The sequence below is a fragment of the Choloepus didactylus genome, chromosome 14, assembly GCF_015220235.1.
Source record: "Choloepus didactylus isolate mChoDid1 chromosome 14, mChoDid1.pri, whole genome shotgun sequence".
NCBI classification, from domain to species: domain Eukaryota; kingdom Metazoa; phylum Chordata; class Mammalia; order Pilosa; family Megalonychidae; genus Choloepus; species Choloepus didactylus.
In genome coordinates, this window is record NC_051320.1 from 26538150 (window position 1) to 26554336 (window position 16187).

General features: G+C 35.7%; 1 protein-coding gene and 1 pseudogene across 9 annotated transcripts in view; both read right to left on the bottom strand.

The window, feature by feature from the left end:
• Positions 1-237: 237 nt before the first annotated feature.
• LOC119508801 lies at positions 238-1534 on the bottom strand (annotated as a pseudogene).
• A 7514-nt stretch (positions 1535-9048) lies between these two features.
• NCOA2 (nuclear receptor coactivator 2) overlaps positions 9049-16187 on the bottom strand; it is a 330475-nt gene continuing 323336 nt past the window's right edge. For all 9 annotated transcript variants that reach the window (XM_037802517.1, XM_037802514.1, XM_037802516.1 and 6 more), the window contains one exon: positions 9049-12912. In XM_037802517.1, the coding sequence (XP_037658445.1) occupies positions 12901-12912 (12 nt within the window). In that variant the 3' untranslated portion in view covers positions 9049-12900. The remainder of the gene's footprint in view (positions 12913-16187) is intronic.

Below are 16187 nucleotides of genomic sequence, written 5' to 3' on the forward strand. Positions count from 1 at the left end.
TGAAGAAAGTCAACTGAAGTCCTCATTTCTACAACATTCATTTACAAAGAAATAATGTTCAATACAGCACAACACAACATTGTTGGTTTTCTTCATATTGAAGTTCTCCCCGCCCCAAATCATCTTCTAATGGGTTATTTTACTACCTAAATTACAGTTACTCATATTTACAATTCAATCCCCAAACTATATGAGAGATGTATCACACTAAATTTTCTAAAGCTGTTAGGAAGTCCTTCACACATCACCACCTGATGTGTCACTGCTACTTGTCTCTGTCATCATTCTCAATAGTGGGTTTGAAAGTGCTGTTTTTCCAGGGTCCAAACTTGAAGTCACAGATGAGGCCATTTTTCAAAATGCCATTTTTTTCTCAGACCATTCTTCTGTGACTGTTCACTAATAAACTGGAATTCTCTCATTTCATCTTCAGTTAAGGGAGCACATGTTTCATCATTTTCACTGTCTTCCTGCCAGCCCATATCCTTTAACAACCTGTGTTCTGCCTCAATTGAACTTGAAAGAACATCAGTTTGTGGAAAGGTTGAAAACTGAATGATCTGTTGGGAAATCCCTGAACCATTGCCATTCTCTTGTGGAATTTCACTTTCATAAAAGTTTTGGTTTATATCCTTTTCTTGATGAGTACTATTGTTATTAATGCAGATTAAATGAGTTGTCATCCTTCTCTGAGCCAGCATGGCTTTCATCTTCTTGCTTCTCTTCTACTCTGTCCCTTTTCAATGTTTCAAAAATGTTTATCAGTGCACATTCATGTAAGTTTGGTTAGAAAAGGCTGATTAAGTTTGTCAATAGGTGAAGAGGAATTTGAGTGATTACACTCTTTCACTGAATTTGTTGATGAACTAAAATTCTTGGTAGTTGATTTTAAAGCCAACACCATATGTAGACTCATGAGGGAAAGAAGTCTCAACTTTATTTTCTTTAGTTTGGCTTTTCCATTGTGTAGGTTTTGTAGGTGGAGCAGCAGGTTTAGGGACCAAGCCTTTATAAACACTTGGACCAGTCCCATTCTTAACTGGAGGTTACTGAAGATTTCCTATCATGGGGAATTCAGATAGCTGTAAGTCTTTTGTATTACCTTTCTTAATGACCAGCATTCTTGGAGCTCTAGATTTATGATTCGGAGGATATTCTAAGAGAGGAGCTTGGGAGATTTTTTTTGGTTGGGGGTGTGTGTGTCTGGGCATGTAGACCCTATACACCTGCAGCTAAAGATTTGTTCTGATTTGATTCTCTCTCATATTCAGGATGTAAAGATGGAAAATCTTCAGCCTCTGTGTTCTCTCCTCTTCTTTCCTACCAGTTTCATTGTCAGGTATGCTGTTTTCACACAGTTCTTGGCTTTTTCCAGAATGGAAAATACTGCTACGAGAATGGGAACTTCCACCATGGTATCTCCCTCAATGATTTATGTTTTTAGTACCATTTCTTCCATGCATATGCCATCCATTTTTTTCTTTCCTTCTTAAGTTACCTCAATTAGGATGCCCAATACCAGAATCAAAGCCATCTGAAGAGTTGTGGTGTCGACGATTCACATCATAACAATTTTCTGTCCATGAAAAGTTTTCAGAATGCTTTTCAAAATTCAATGATGACTTTGTTGTTGATAGTAGAGTAGGAAAATTAAGCCAGGCTGGAGCAAAGTCATGCTGTGCCATTTAGGTCCAGTTTCTCTGACTCAGTGAAACAAGGCTTCAACACCTCACGGCAAGTCCAAATTCCAACAGGACTGTACAGGAAAGTGTCAGTTCTTTTCCTGTAATCTTTATGTTTCCCAGTTTTTTAAAAAAATTTGTATCCTCTGAAATAATCTCCAAGTTCTTTGAAGATGCTTAACCTAAGACAACTTGACATAGAGTTACTTCAAGTCAGCTACCCATACCTGTTTTCAAGTTTTCATATGACTATCCCCAGAATTAGCCGAGTTATAAGTTTTATAAGTCTTCTGAAGCCCGACTTCTTTATTATTCCATGTACTTGTCAATGTTGTACTTATCCATTTCAGAAGAAATATCCAATTTATGAGGCAAAAAGCAAAAACAAAAAGAAAATTTCACATCTGAAAAGCATTCCTAAACATCAGCATATACAGGGAGCCACATAGCTATCTCAAAACTACCATGCTGCTGGGAAACTGCAGTATCTTAAATTTTCACGTAAATAAAAGATAAAAAGAAACTCTGTACTCTTCCAATGTCTTAATTTAGAAAATGTCCCATTGTGATATTAAAAGGGTTGAGATAAAAAAAAGAAATTCCTAAAACTTTTAGTAAACATAAAAAAAACCTACCATGAACCTTCAGCAATATTTAACAATAATTTGAAACTGCTGAAACTTCTTAATGCACAGATCAAACATATCTTACAGTTTTGGGTGAAGAACACCAACAACTGGGGAGGAGGAGTGGGGGAGGGGTTGGAAAAATTCCACCAGCTGCAATATCTTAACCAGCTATATAATCCGTTTGAACCAAAATACTAAAGAAATACCTCAGTCTGTTTTTAAGTAGCTTGTTGAACTGTTCACTATTTTTGATTCACTTCAGAGATGATCCTCCAATTTTAATTAACTTCTGGGGAAAATTTATCCAAAACCATTGTAATTAGAAAATGGCCACTTCAGCCATCCAGGGCCTTTAACAACACCTAGAAGATGATCTTCATATCTGAGTAATTTGATTACATTCTGCCCCAAAAGAGGTGCCCGGGGCCTGGCGGTGCCACTTTGCTCCATCTTGGGAAGAGGTCTTCGGTATGTTGAATAATCCCCTTTTGCTGCTTTTCTCTCCCCTGCAACCAGCCTCAGTCCTAAAATGGCACGGATCTGATCCGCAATGTTCTGGGCCAAGTCTCGCGAGATCGTAGCTGTTTTTTATTTTCCTTTATAGCATCTGTCACTCTTTGGAATCATACAATATTTCTCTCTCTGTCATTAGGCTATAAGTCGCACGATGCCAGACATGTGGCTGTCTTGTTTGTTGTTCTGTCATAAATTTTAGAGTTTATTCTTTACATATTGAGTTATTTCACTCTTTTTATTGGTTCCATATTTCTTTGAAGGTATGTACCATGATTTTTTTTAACATGCTTCCTATTATTTGATTTTTAGGCTCTTTCCAATATTTTGATTTTTCAAACATTGTTGTGATATATTTTTGTAATAAGAACTTATGCACAAGTGTGAGCATATCTGTAGGATAATCATTTAGTGGAATTATGATGTCAAAGAGTATGTGACTTTAATATTTTAATATATATTTCCAGATTTCCCTTCAGAGACTTGCCAATTTTCACTTTCTTTTGCAGAGTGAAGAATGCCAGTTTCCTTCCCTACTTCTTCACTAACATGGTGTATCAGTCTTTATATTATCTGCCCATGTGCTAACTGAAAAAAGCATTACTTTGCTCTTCTTTATGAAGAGGTCGAGCATCTTTTTATAGAAATCACTGTACTTCTTTTCCTGTTAGCAGTTCATGTCCTTTGATCATTTTTCAATTAAATTGAGTCTTTTTATTGATATAGAGAGGAAATTAATCATTTATATTACAAACAGTTTCCCTGGCTTTTCGTTAGTCTTTTATTTTGTGTTTGTGTCTCTCTCTCTGTGTGCACATGTGCATGCAGAAAGGTTTTATTTTTATGTTGTTGGCATTACCAATCTTTTTAAAAAGTGGATTGTTAGTTTTGTGCCATGCTTAGAACAGCTCCCTCCATAAGGAGAGATAAGAACTAGTACCCTGGGGATTTCTCACAATGAGGAATTTGAAAGAACCCTACCTCCACCCTTTACAGGCATCCTCAAAGGCTTTATCCTGAAGGTAGGGGTACCCCTCACCATGGCCAAGGGGTTTATAAAGAAAGTTGCTTTGATGCTAAGCAAAGTAGGTGGATGGGTGAGGAACTAACCCATGACAACATGACAAGTTATAAGTACAAGCTGCTTCCTCTTGCCCTGACAGCCCAAAATCACATTCTGGGGGGTCTCAAAACCTCTAGCATTGAATTTGGTTTATAGCGGTCCTAGACTGTTAATGCCCCTAGGCATCTGTAAGAAATTAAAAATTTTCTCTGGAGGGAAGTATCATCACCTAGGCTTCATAGAATCCATACAATGATTTTCAAGGAGAGTGAGTAGCCCATGTTTAAAAATAACTACGAACACAAGAAAATATGGCAGAAATAGATTGGTATCACCTCAGAATTAGGATTATCAGATCCAGATTATAAAAACAACTGTAGTTACTGTGTTTAAATAAATAAAAAACAACCTTGAGAATACTGACAGGAAAGAGGAAACCATAAAAAGGGACCAGATTTGAAAAAGAATTTCATAAAACTTATAGAAAAAAGAGGTAATAACTGAAATTAAAGAATGTAATAGAGATGCTCTGTGTTCATTAATATGGAGTCACTCACATTGGACCAATCTTGCTGTATATGATAAATACTTGGAAAGCAATAAAAAGCAAGCAGAAAATAGGGAGGAGTCAACACACGGAAGGGGGTGGTATCAGATAAGCACCCCCCCTCCTTTTTTCCCAAGGGCAGGTCCCAGTCTGTGCTGAATTGAATGGCTAGAATTCAAACAGAAATCCAGTGTGTTGTCAGAGTGGCTGTAAAGTAGAAGGGAAATCCTGGAAAGAAGGAAACCACAGAGGGGAGCCCGAAATCCTGCTTTTCAACTCTTGTCTAAATCTATGGCTAACCCCTGAACTGTTGCATGCATGGGGCAGATTCTAAGCAGTGCAGCTAAGGTAACAGCACTAAACAGAAATTTCAGTTGCTACCCTTTGGAGGGGTGTGATGGTTAGGTTCATGTGTCAACTTGGCCAGGTGATTATACCCAGGTATCTGGTCAAGCAAGCACTGGCCTAACTATTACTGCAAGGACATTTGTGGCTGGTTAATAAACCAGAAGGCTGGTTTATTAAATTATCAGTCAATTGACTGCAGCTGTGACTGATGACATCAACGAAGGGTATGTCTCCCACAATCAGATAATGCAGTCAGCTGGATTTAATCCAATCGTTTGAAGACTTTTAAATGAGACAGACAGAGGACTTCCAACTTCATCAAAGTTGCCAGTTCGTCGCCTGAGGAGTTCATTGAACATGTTCATCAGAGTTGCCAGTTTGCTGCCTGAGTTCATCAAACATCTTCACTGGAGTTGCCAGTCTGCTACTTGCCCTACGGAATTTGGACTTGTGCATACCCACAGTTGTGTGAGACACTTTTATAAATCTTATATTTTTAGTTATCTCTTGTTGATTCTGCTTCCCTAGAGAACCCTAACTAATACAAGGGGAGACAGAGTTTGAGCTCAGCCTGCTAAAATAATAAATTAATGCTCTTTAGGGAAATCTAACAGAATACATATTACCTACAACATATAATTCACAATGTACAGGTTACAATTTAAAATTACTAGACAAATGAAGAGAGAGGAGAAGTCCATACGTAGGAGAAAAGACAACTTAACTGAGACCCATTTAAGATGACTCATTTTGAAATTAGTAGGATTTTAAAGAATAACTTTGTTCAAGTACCTAGGGAAAAATACTCTTATAATGAATGAACAGATATGAAATCCCAGTAGATAAATAGAAAATACAAAAAAAGATCCAAATGGAAATATTAGAACTGAAAAATACAGTATGTGAAATAAAAAATTGTGTAATGTGCTTAATAGCAATTGGAAATAACAGAAAAGTAAGTGAATTTGAAGATAAAACATTTAATATTCATTTACTTGGGGTTCCAGAAGAAGAGAGAGATCATAGAACAGAACAAAAAATATACGCATGGAGAAAAAGTGGCTGAAAAATTTCCAAATTTGGTTAAGAGGCAAAAATGTACAAATTCAAGAATCCAAGCAAACCTTAAGTAGGATACAAAGAAAATTGCACATAGGCACATCATACTCAAACTGCTGAAAATCAAAGACAGTAATCTTTAAAGCAGTCAGAGAAAAATGACACACTACATGTAGAAGAAAAATGTGAATGGCTGACTTCTTGTACAGAATTGTAGGTCAGAAGCTAATGGAATAATATACTTGAAATGCTAAAAGGAAAACAAAAACAAAAACAAGCCATAATTCAATATCCAGTGAAAAATATTCAAGAATGAAGATGAAATACACATATTCAGAGAAACAGAAATGTATAGAATTCATCACCAGGAGCCTTGAACTAGAAAAAATATTTTCCAGGTGAAATAGAAATCAGATGGAAACTCAGATCTTCAGGATATTGTAAGACAGGATAAAAAAGGAAGAACCAATTATATGCTATCTAAAAGAGATGCACTTTAAAGAGGACATACAATTGTTATATTTTTCTATGTGCCTAATAATGTTTCCAAATACAAAAGCAAAAGATATTATTAAAGGGAAAAAGAGACAAATGCACAATCATAGTTGCAGACCTCAACATCTCTCTGTCAGTAATTGATAGAAAACTAGCTGCAAAATCAACAAGGGCCCAAATGTATGTTCTTTGCAAAGTGGAAAGTAAAAAGATTAATAAAGATATATAGTACATAAAACTAATCATAAAGTTGTTATGCCTACATTAATATCAGACAGAGATGATGTGAAGACCAGGAGGATTACCAGAGATAAAATGAGGCATTATATACTGATAAAAGGGTACAGTTTGTCTGGAAGAAACGTGCGTGTTTCTAATAAACAGCTCTTGAATACAAGAAACAAAAAATGACAATACAAAAAGGAGAAAAAGATTCCAAAATAATAATTGGAGATTTTAATTGCTAGAATAAGCAGATAAAATGTATGGGATGCTGTACACAGAAAAAAATTATAGCCTTGAAATGCACATATTAGAAAAGAATAAAGGATGAAAATTAATGAATTATTCATAAATTCTCAAGAAATTAGAAAGAAACTCACCTAAATAAACTTAGTGAAAAAAAAACCAGGAAAGAGAAAGAAAAAAGTGTCCAAGGAACAATAACGGGAACAATACAGAGAACATCTCCACAGATATTGTGGATTTAAAGATAACTAGCAGATATTTTGAACAATTTACAAGACAACTCCAGCCATATGACTTCAGAGTTGAGTTCTACCCAGCATTCAAAGAAATACCAATCTTACCAAACTTACACAAACATTCACATTGGGTGTTTAATTACTAAACTAAAATTTTCACAGAAAGGATGGATGGAAAGTATCTTTATTGTTTTTAGTTTGCATTATCTGTTCATATGCTTTGCTTATTTTTCTATTCTTTTTCTTATTCCATTTTTATGAACTCTGCTCTTTATATCACTTTGATCATTTTGTTACACATTGTTTGCTGAGTCTTTTTCTTTAAACTTTTTTTAATAAAGTAAATATTAAATTTTTACACAGTCTATTTATCCTTTTCTAAAATTTTTCCTTCTCTTTTCCAACAAAGTAAAGTTTTCCAATAATTTTATATTTTATGTTTAGCTCCCTAATCCATTTGGGACTTGTTAATATTACGAGGTAGGGAGTTAACATCACATTTTTCCCAAGTGTGGCCAATTGTCTCAACACCATTTTTTTTTTTTTTTCTGTAGAATAGAGGTCTAATTAGAAATGCCATCTCTAGCATATATTATATTTACATATATTCCAGGATCTGTTTCTGGGCTTTAGTCTGTTCTGTCTATCCATTTCTGTATCAGTACTTTACAATACTAATCAGTACAACTTTATAAAATGTTTTATTTGTTAGAGGGAGTCCCACTTATTTTTTTTCCAAAAGTTCTCATATATTGTGCCTTTTGTGTTCTAAATGCATTTTACTTTTTGGGTTTTGATTGGGGTTGTAAGTAATTTGAGACAATAACTGACGGTTTTGTAATACTGGGTCCTTTCCATTTATACAGGGTCTTTTTTGGTCTTTCAGTAAAACCTTAGTTTTCTTCACAAAGGTCTTTCACACTTCCTGTTAGGTGTAATCCTAATTTTCAGTCATTGTATAAAGTTTGTTATTACAAATACCGATACTTTGAAAATACACTTTAAAAACCTGGTTATTAGTGTGGGTAGAAGGTATTAGTTTTTATGTATTCTAGCCATCTTTATGGGCTTTAAAATTAATTCTAAAAGCTGGGTTTCTGCTATAAGTGGTCAAATTGGCTGAAATGTTTTGCCTCTTCCGTTTCTGTACTAAATCCTTACTCCTTAATAGCATTGATAGTGGCCTCCTTGTTCTTTCCTGACTTTAATGAATACTTTTAATAGCTCACCATTAATTAATACGCCTCAATGGGTTTGTATCAGATACCCTTTAATAAGTTTAGGACATTCACATTTATTTTTCCTAGAGATTTTTTCATGAATAGGGGGTGAAATTTATCCTACGCAGATTTATCAAAATGACATCTATTAAAGTTAATCATGTGATTTCCCTTCCTCTAATCTGTTAGTTAACATAGTTAATGGCATCAATGGATTTTTCTAAATCCTCATTTTGTTTTTGGCATCTCTTTTAATACACTTAAAAATTGTATTTACTAGTATTTCATGTAGCTTATGATCTAATTTTTGGGTGTTGTACTTAAGTTTATCAAGTATCAACTATTAATGAATCAATTTAATAAACTTATGAATATTCTAATATGTAATATATAACTTGATTAAAACAATCAGAAGCCGACATTATTCTCCAAATGTTTTTGGAGTCAGGGATGGGAGGTGAACAGTATATGAAAAGGGTAGTAGCATCATTTAGGACTCAGGGGACCCAGATTCAGCCGTATTTGCCATTAAGTTGTTAGGTAATTTTATACAAGACACACCCCTGCTTGGCTTAAAATTGAAAAATCTATAAAATATGCTTATTGGTAAAATCAAAGGAGATAATGAATGTTAAAGGTGCTGTATAAATATACATATATGTTTAAATTGCTGAGAAATGTTAACTACTATATAACTGTCAGAAATTATTGAGTTACAAATAATGTATTTTTAATTTAGATGCAATTATGAAAGAAGACACAATATAAACACATTAAAAATCTCAAAAGCCATGTAAAACCCGAAGGCATTAAAATTTATTAAATGATGCAATAACAACAGAATTCTTTATTTACAATAGCATTATTTAACATCAAATAAGCAAATAGCATCAGCAAAGCAATATTAACTTGCATAAATGTATTTAAAATTTCTCTGAATATATCTACCTTTGCATAAACTGCTCACACTAGAAATACAAACATCAATGCAGGTGAACAAAGTGATGTTCAGAGTCAATTCCATTTTGAAAATAAATCACAACCTGAAACACTGTAAGCTTTCTCCTGAAGAACCACAGTTAATATATTGCTTAATTTTACCCTTGTATAATCTTTTCATATACACACATCTCAGATGCAACTTCATGAGGAACTGTACAAATAAAACCCACAAATGACAAAGAAAAAATGACAGTTAAATGTTTGAAGAAATGTATCATCATCACTGTTCAACAACATACAGTTTAAGTGATGATGCACTTATTCAAAAATTGTACACAATTCACTATACAAATATAATACATCGGACAGCTATGTAGGAATATACAAGACTTAAAAACAGATCTAAGGCATTATGCTAGATTTTAGCATTTTGAGGTTCTTGCACATAGCTTTTACCTGTAGTAAGAAACTTAAAAGATTTTGTTTTAGTCTATAAAGAAACACCAGGGAGAAAATTCTAATTAAAATTGAAGCCACTACAGTAATTTTCTTTTGTGCAGAGAATGCTTTGCTCTTAGGCAGCATACTACCATACAAATATTAGAAAATTTTAAATTCACACCAACAATTAATGGCTTAAGTTGCATTTCAAAATTGATTGTGTATCTTTGGGTTCTGCAAGTGGATCTGTACCACCCAGTTCATGTGTTAAGCCCATATGAACTCCATTTTTTAAACACAGATTAAAAATTGCATTATATAAACTGCAAAAACATTGCTTTCAGTTATTACAGGCCATAAGAGATACACATGTGGGGAAGGGGAGAGGAGGATATTTAAATTTTTGAGTCAAATGAATTCATTGTATTAAAACAGCTCACTTCACTTTTTAAATTTACCACATTACATGAACACTTAAAAGAGTTTTACAACCAAGTTAATGTATGTATACTTTTCACATTATGTGTTTTTCACATTTAGTAATATAAGTAAAACACTGATTATTTGTTCTATTAAATAAAAACCAAGTACTGAGCCTAACAAATTTATTGTGTACAGCATGGGAAATACTGATAATAAAGGGAATTGATTTGGCTTTTGCTTCTATAGTGATCAATATGATCAGAGGATTTCTTCACTTACTTTCTTCTTCTAATTAGATGTAAAGCAAAATCAATTACCTGATCTGAGCCATAAGAGAAACTATAATCTCTTTTCCTTCACAATAGTAATGAGCCTGAATTATTCTAAATTACCAGTATCTCAAATTTGCCTGAATTGGGATTGACATTAAAACACAGATAGAGATATTTTTGGACAGTGTTACAGTGAAAAGTGGCTCAAAACCCAAAAGAAAATAAAGTCAAGTTAAACTCCATTTCTGTTTTGTGCTGTTTATGTTTAAAGTCATTCTAATTCACAGATTTCTAGACTCAATTTAAAATGGGTCACATTAAATTGTGTGTAACATAAGCCTCACTATACTGATGAGGTCATGGAGTTCTGGGCCAACAGCTGCAGTTTTTCCATCACAGTTGGGCAGCCCAATGGTTTGGTTGAGAAAAGCAGAGCCTTTTGAGTGGGATGTATGAACTGGTGGCCACTGAGAAGTGCTGTTCCTTGGCCACTTCCCTGTATTGAGATCCCTCTCAAGTGGAAACAAATATCGAAATGCAAATTTCCAGAAAATTTCTTTAGTATGGAGCAACACTTTCAGACTATCATTTATCTTTGGGTTATATCTCTCTCTCTGCTTCCATAAGCTGTACATATATAGAGAGATATAAATATAAATTGGGGTAGTTTGTACATTTTTCACCCTGCCACAATAAACGATCAGGTTTCAAGGAAAAACCTCTCTGTTCCTAAAAAGCCTGGCTAATGAGATATTATAAAATGCTTTGCTTTTCAGACATCAAAAAGACATCATTCTGAAATTTAGGTAAGAAAGTTTGTATAGCAGGGATTGGGGAGAAATAGCTCAAAAAAGGTCATCAAGTTTCTTGGTATTGCAGTTGTCTGAAACTGATGCCAATTAATAAAAGATTATTCCCCTACCAGAGTGGGCAAGAAAAACAACCATAAAAGTGGTCTGCTTAGTAACATGTAGTCTTTCTAAGGTTCATTAAGAAAGGATATAAACATATAAAAATCAAGAATTGGTTCCTAAAGCGGCTGCATACCATATAGATTAGATAAATGATTTATGAGCAGAATCACAAGGTTTAGAAAATAAAAAGTTTTAAGTCTACAAATTAGGTCTAATCAAGGCATTGATATCCTTTACAAAACACCTTTAGGAGACATTGCTATGAAGATATCTAATTTAATACTGAAGTACCTCATTTTTGAGTCAATTCCACAATATGCAGACCTCACAAAAATTATACAATTAAAACACTTAAGTTCTCAACTTAAATTATTGCTTGTTTACATATAAATTGAATTTTATGTACCTTACAAAACTTCGGCTTAGTCAGCACTGCTAAAAAACAAAATAAAAAACACAAGATGGTGGTTAAATCTGTAGTGATATCTGCTGTAAATTTTAAACACACTATTATTTTCTCCCGTTTTATTGGCCAGAGTTGCTGGGGAACAGAATAAACACGCTTCCAAAGCAAGTATCCCTAGCTTGACTGATACCAAGTCCTGACTTTTGTGCCTCTCCTTGCCAGTAAACACATTTTTCTAAAATTCAGTATTTAGCAGTTGGTGAATGGCTGGCAAAACATTTAAGGAAATAAAGGGCTTACCTGGTTTCTGATGCTTTTATCATATTTTTGGAAAAATGAGTGACAGTGGGGAGAACTGGGGAGGGGATGGGAAGGGAAGGGGGAGAGGCAGGATCAGATGCGGAATAGTAACTGCTAATTCAAACTGTCTGTATCAACCTAAAGGGAACTTAATTTGGAAATGAAAAATATTTCTTCTTGATTCAGGATTTAGATGAACTAGTTGGGTTTTCTTTAATAAAGAAAAAAAAAGGAAAAAATACTTGTTAATATTAACAGCCCTCTCATGGGCTCCTTTTCATCTGTCCAATAACTAGAAATGCTTTCCAAGGTGGTCTTCAGAGCTTTCTACAAAGATGCAAATGACTTTATTGGTCTTCACTTACTGGGTGTTTCTGTGCCGTACAGCGCTGTGTCCATGGAGTCTGCTCTGCTTCTATCCCAAATGTAGGCTTTAGCTTAAAACCCTGTAGATTTTGAAAAAAATTCTTTTCTTTCCCCCAGATGATATCTTAACCTTTTGTGCCAGACTGATTAGCCAGGGAAAACAAAGCAAGAAACCAGGGTCTGGAACCAAACAGGAACAGAACAAGAGCATGGTTGTTTTCCTTAAATACATACATTTAAATACATTCAATCTGACATGGGTATGAAATTTGCCTGTCAACATTTACTTTGCAGGAGAGATCTAAGTTGCACTAAGGTGAATGCAGTGAGCAGACTGAGCAACTGTCTGGATGCGAGCTTCAGACTGTCAAGAGAAGAGGCAGCTCCTCCTGCAACAGCCAGGTGGACTCCACTCTGGGAGCCAGAGCTGAGGCCTGTCTGCTCATCTTGCTCTGGCAGAACTGGCTGGCAGGTCAGTTGGGTCAAAACAAATACACGCAGCTCTCCAGACTGGTAAATGTTTTGAGCAAGTGAGCCCGGTCAGCTGAAGAAAGAAGTGACCTGCTACTTTCAGTGTCAGCAGTATTTCTGCAGGAAAGAGAGAGAAAGAGAGAGAGAGAAAGTTGTGAAATACCTTTGACTTTTGGTAAAAATGTTATAAAGCCCATCAAAGAAATATCAAAATATTTGGCAGTTTTAAATAATGCAAATTATGAAGCCTGCACATCTGGATGAGTTCCACTGGATTTTGATGTGGACAAGCAGATGGTGACCTTCCTATCTGAACACAATGTTTCCAAAGCGACAAGGATGAGGTCAACATATCATACACAGTATTTCTTGTAGGACACACACAAAGCCAAACCTCAGCTGCAAATGGACTATCAATTTCTTCCTCTGAATGATGCTGCTTCCTTACCAATGACATTCTAGCTCAATTTCATTTCTCCCACCTTCTCAACAGATTACTGAGACACCTAACTGTTGAACTGCCCTTACTTTTGGACAACATCAAATCTAGAAGTGGCTACCACTTTCCTAATCCCTCCTCTAAGTCATCAGTACAAGGCCACATGCTATAAAATGTCCCTCTTGACTCTCCCATACTGAGGTACTCCCAAGGTTCTATGTGGTATTCTTCCTGGCTTCGGCAGGCTAAATAAAACTGGGTTCGCACTCCAGGGGTGTTCCTGCTAGTCTGTGGCTGCTATGCACTGGCAATATGAATCACTGAATACCAAGGATTGGAGCAAGCAAGAAAAATGTAGAGATGTTCTCTCGGTTGGTGCAAGTGTATCCATCAAAGGTTTTCTTTGGTTACTGACTATTCACCCCCTAAAAGTTTTCATTCATTAGGTGAATATTGAGCATCTACTATATGCCAGATTCTGGGGTATAACATCAGCAAGACATTCTTGATCACTGCTATCACAAAAATTGCTAAGTAGGCAAGGCAGACAAACAACAAATTAAAATGAAATGTGTTCATAGTTATGCTAGGGGAAATACCAGGTGCTATGGGAACATATTACAACTGCTTCTGGGATTTGGATGTTTAATCAGAGAATTTTAGCACATAAGAGCCATTACAGATTATCTAGTTAAAGAAAGATTGCACAGGAAGCAAGCCCCCAAATAATCTATTTCACCTTGGCACTCTGAGAAGAGTGTTCTGGGGAAACGAGAGCCAGAATATGAATTCCAGTAGGGTTAAAGGCAGAATTACATTAGCACCTGCTAAGGTGCACAATTCTTCCAAGCTTGAAAAATTAGATTAGGAGAATACCTGTGATTCCATTTGGTCTTAGAAATGAGCATCTATTGCACTTTATAATAAAAAGGTGAATAATTTATTTATTCCTAATTTGTGTTACTTAGGTGATTTAATATAAAAATACTCCATGGCTCTGATTTGAAATAGGGTAAAGCCTAAATTTTCTAGTTATTCTGAAAAAAAAAATTCTCCTATTACATTTATGGGTTTAGGAACTTTAAGGCAGTATGCTTTTCACATGGACAGACATCAACAAGCAGCTCTTAGTCAGAATCTGTTTGGAACATGAGAACGTTGAGCATGGTGTGCATCCCTGGAGTGATGCTAGCCTTCGGCTGTGTCACGTTGGGGGTGGCAGTCTTTAGCCTTTTTGTACCTAATATCTAAAATCTTTTAGCAATGTTGTGAAGATTAAAGGGCATGATGTACATAAAGTGGACATAAAAAATACTCAATAAATGTCATCACACTATTATCATTATCAACTAAAAGTTGATCCTTGCTAGTCTAGAGATCTATTTCCAGAAAAGTAGTAAATATTAATTAATTGCAACTATACTTTCTTTATGCAAGAGCCATGATGCTGAGCAGTACACTAAAAGTTAAAATATTTAAATATATATGCAAAATATAAATATAAACATATGCCCTTCTTTGAATAGTGTTTTGGTAAATCTACAGTTACATGCTTTACTTACAGCAGGGAACGATTATAATCTCCATTTCAGGAAAAACAGAACACGGATTTAATTAATAATAGATTGCAATGCTTTGTAGTTCAACAAATGGAACCAGATAACCAATAAATATTCTGAAAAAAAGTTCCCTGATTCACAGCCAAAGAATACCGTATTACAGAGAATGAAGCTTACTGAATAATGGTGACAAATGCAAAATAATTTCAAGTTATTACTTAGGGATTAGAAGGGATATACTGTACAAGGAAACAACAGGAGTGTCTGTGACAGACTGTTCGCAGCAGGAAACAAAGTACAGATGGATGAATGAGATTCAAGAGGAACTGGGGCAAAAATAGAAAGTGGAATGGGTATAAGTGGCCCAGGCTAGATGACAACAGAGGGGATTTTCACCATGCAGTCCCTGGAGGCACTTTGATGGAGACAGAGCCTTTACTGACTGTAAGTTGCTGCTATGATCTTCACGCTCATCTTTCTAGTTTGGGTTTAGTCAGCCACTGGGATGTGTGCCAAAGCAAAGCCCTTGGTTCTGCCAGCCCACCTGCCACTCCTCTCTCCGTCATGTGCAGCACCAGCTCCGCATGGGCGGTCCCTGCTTCTGTGGTGTTGCACAAGGCATTCCTTCCTCCTCACCCTCTTCTCCCTTCCTCTTACTACTGCTGCCTACAGGCCCACCCTTCTCCAACCTGCTTCTTTCTCCCTAGGTTTATTGGCCTCAGTCACTATTTCCCTAAGTCTTGATTCCTAGTCCAACCACATACTAGTTTTGTGACCTTGAGTAAATTTCCTAATCCTCTGAGACTCAGTTCCTCAGCTGAAAATGCTGGGGAGATTGAAATATATATGGAGGACCTGGCAAAGACGCTGGTACATTAGAGACCAGAAAGTGTTTCATTTCCTTTTCCTCACACTTCAGAGGTTCCTCCTGAGTCTGAGGACTCTTATAAATGCACAGCTGAATCTTTACTGTTCAGCTCACTAGTATTTGTGAGCATCTTTTTCTACCCTTTAGGATCTAAGTAAAAAGAGAGAAGAGAATGGCACCAAGGAAGGAAATGATTTATTCCTTTTTGGCCTTCTTATTGTTATCTGCATAAACTCTTAGAAAACTCTCATAAGAACTCAGTGTTCCCTGGAGGGAGGTGGCAGTAGAGTGCAGGGCATAGAATGCACATTCTGGGGTCAGCTTGCCTGGGTGCACATACTGGTGCCCCGGGAATGTGGAGAAGTCACTTACATTCTCAAAATAGTAGCTATACCATATGGCTGTGATGTGGATGAAATGAGGTAACCTAAATAAAGCATCGTTTCTATAACATTTTAAAAGGCAGAATATGGGACCATCTGAAAGTTCTGCTTTATAGCAGGCAAGTCTTTTCTTCTTGGAGGTA